This window comes from Aplysia californica, unplaced genomic scaffold, assembly GCF_000002075.1.
Source record: "Aplysia californica isolate F4 #8 unplaced genomic scaffold, AplCal3.0 scaffold00001, whole genome shotgun sequence".
Taxonomy (NCBI): Eukaryota; Metazoa; Mollusca; class Gastropoda; order Aplysiida; family Aplysiidae; genus Aplysia; species Aplysia californica.
In genome coordinates, this window is record NW_004797271.1 from 2,427,737 (window position 1) to 2,429,890 (window position 2,154).

Sequence of the window (2,154 nt, forward strand, 5' to 3'; positions counted from 1 at the left end):
CCCGACCCCCCGAAATAAATCAGAAAGATTGCAACAGACAAACATATATTATGGAAGATATTTCTTTTTATAAATCATCGAACTCGATGTTGGCGTATAAATGAGGTAAGCTAACCAACATACCCCCGTCACCAATGATACAATGCTATAAGCTATTGAGATGACAATGACAATTAAATCGTGGTATTAATCGTATCGAAAATATCGGCATTATCATCATCACCATCGCCATCACCATCACCATCACCATCATCATCATCATCATCATCATCATCATCGTCATCATCATCATCATCATCACTATGATAATAACGCCAACGACAAAAACAAAGATAAAACAATAAGTGACATAAGTCCAACTCCAATAATTCTTCACAGAGTGTAACACAAAATTTCAAAGCCACTTACAGAGATAGAGTCCACGATGGCCTGGGCCTTGTCCTTGACCTTTTGCACTTGAGCCTTGACCTTTTCAGCGGCCTGGGCTTTTACTGTGACCTCTGACAGCACCTGGTCGGCCTTCTTTGAGGCCACAGCGAGCTCCTTCTCCTTGACCGCCAGCTCCTTGCTGAGCTCGTTCACGGACTCGGTGGCCTCGATCAGCTTCTCAAGACCTACGAACGATGGAGATTTCTTAGTTATAGTAAGGATTTTACGGCGCTTGCAACACAACTAGGCCAAATAAGTGGCCCAGATCTGAGGTGTTGCTAGATTTTGTTAAAATTGTGAAAAAGCGTAGGTTTAACGACCCGGTAAACATTTGTAGATTATTTAAAAAGCAGGACCTCCGAGTTTAACGTCCATCTCCGAAAAGGTTGAGCCAAATAGGAAATTCGTATAAAGTGCCCTTCCCAAGACAATTGCTAGATAGTAAGATACAAATAAAAGACGTAGGAGAGATAAGGGCGACAGATGTTCGATAGGAAAGGAGCAAACCACACCAAAGCACCCGCCAACCACCTACGGGACGATGGCCAATACGAGTGATTGGAAAATATTTTTTCTAAGAAATGCTATAGGTTTAACGCTATTAGGTTATTTAAGAGGTGGGACCATCGATCGTAACGTCCATCCCCGAGAAGTCCGAGCCAAATAGGAAACTCCTCTAACGTGTTTTTCCCAAGGACACAACGTTGGAACCGAACTAGTGCTCGAGCCCCCAAGCCCGCAATCTCACGATTACGCGTCTGGTAGCTTAACCACTAGACTACCGACGCTATTTTGAAAAAAAAAAAACTTTCCCCCTGGCCCTTCATTTGCTCAAAATTGAGTCAAATGGTGAGCGATAGACAAGGATTACGTTAGAGTGCATAGTCTAGGATATTTTAATACAAGTCTATGGCATACATAAAAAAAATCTAGAATCTAGTACATGTAATAACACTAATCACGTGTTTAATGCTGTATCACCTCCCAAAGTGTAGGAAACTAGTACGGTTTTGCAAATAAGTAGGTGTCCACTCCTGCCGCACACCATTAGACCAATGGATGTCGCACTGATCTTCAATACTCATGACCTTGGTTCGAATCCCTAACTGAATCTCTGTCACCCGACCCAGTTTGAAAAAAAACCAAATTGGTGCTCTTTGCCCTATCCTAGTAGTTGGTGACGTACCAGTATTCATGCGGTGAGCCAGCATTCCGATCTCTTCCTTTTTCTCCGCGTAGATGGTCTTGTAGCCTGAGATGAAGGAAAGGTACGACTTGGGCGTGACGTGAGTCTGGCGACGGTACCGCTGGAAGTACTCAACGCACATCTCAGCCACCATGTCCTGGAAAGACGCAAGAACATTTACAAGAAGGTTAATGCAGGACGTTCTGTTTCAAAGTGCATAATATTCTCTTTCTGCTGATGCTGACGATAATCATCATCATCATCCAGTGCCAGATCTGCGACAGACATCGGCGATCACGGTTCTTCATTCATTCCTTTGCTCGGATGCTCTAAAAAAAAAAGTAACGTTTCCCTGATCTTTCCCTGTTACCCATTTGTTTAGGTTCCCTAAGTATGTTGTTCTGGGCCTACCCCTGCCTCGCTTGCCCTCAATTTTGCCAGTGAGAGCTAGATGTTTAAGACCCTTATGTCTATTTATGTGTCCCAAAAACTGCATTTGTCGTTTCCTGATTAGTTTTAACATTGAGCGTCCCACGTGG

General features: G+C 43.4%; 1 protein-coding gene across 1 annotated transcript in view; it reads right to left on the minus strand.

Moving 5' to 3' along the window:
* Window positions 1-2,154, minus strand: part of LOC101861328 (dynein heavy chain 5, axonemal) — a gene marked incomplete in the record, with an annotated part of 153,119 nt that overhangs the window by 23,695 nt on the left and 127,270 nt on the right. The window contains 2 exon segments of the mRNA XM_013081818.1: window positions 409-614; window positions 1,616-1,772. Coding sequence (XP_012937272.1) covers window positions 409-614; window positions 1,616-1,772 — 363 coding nt within the window.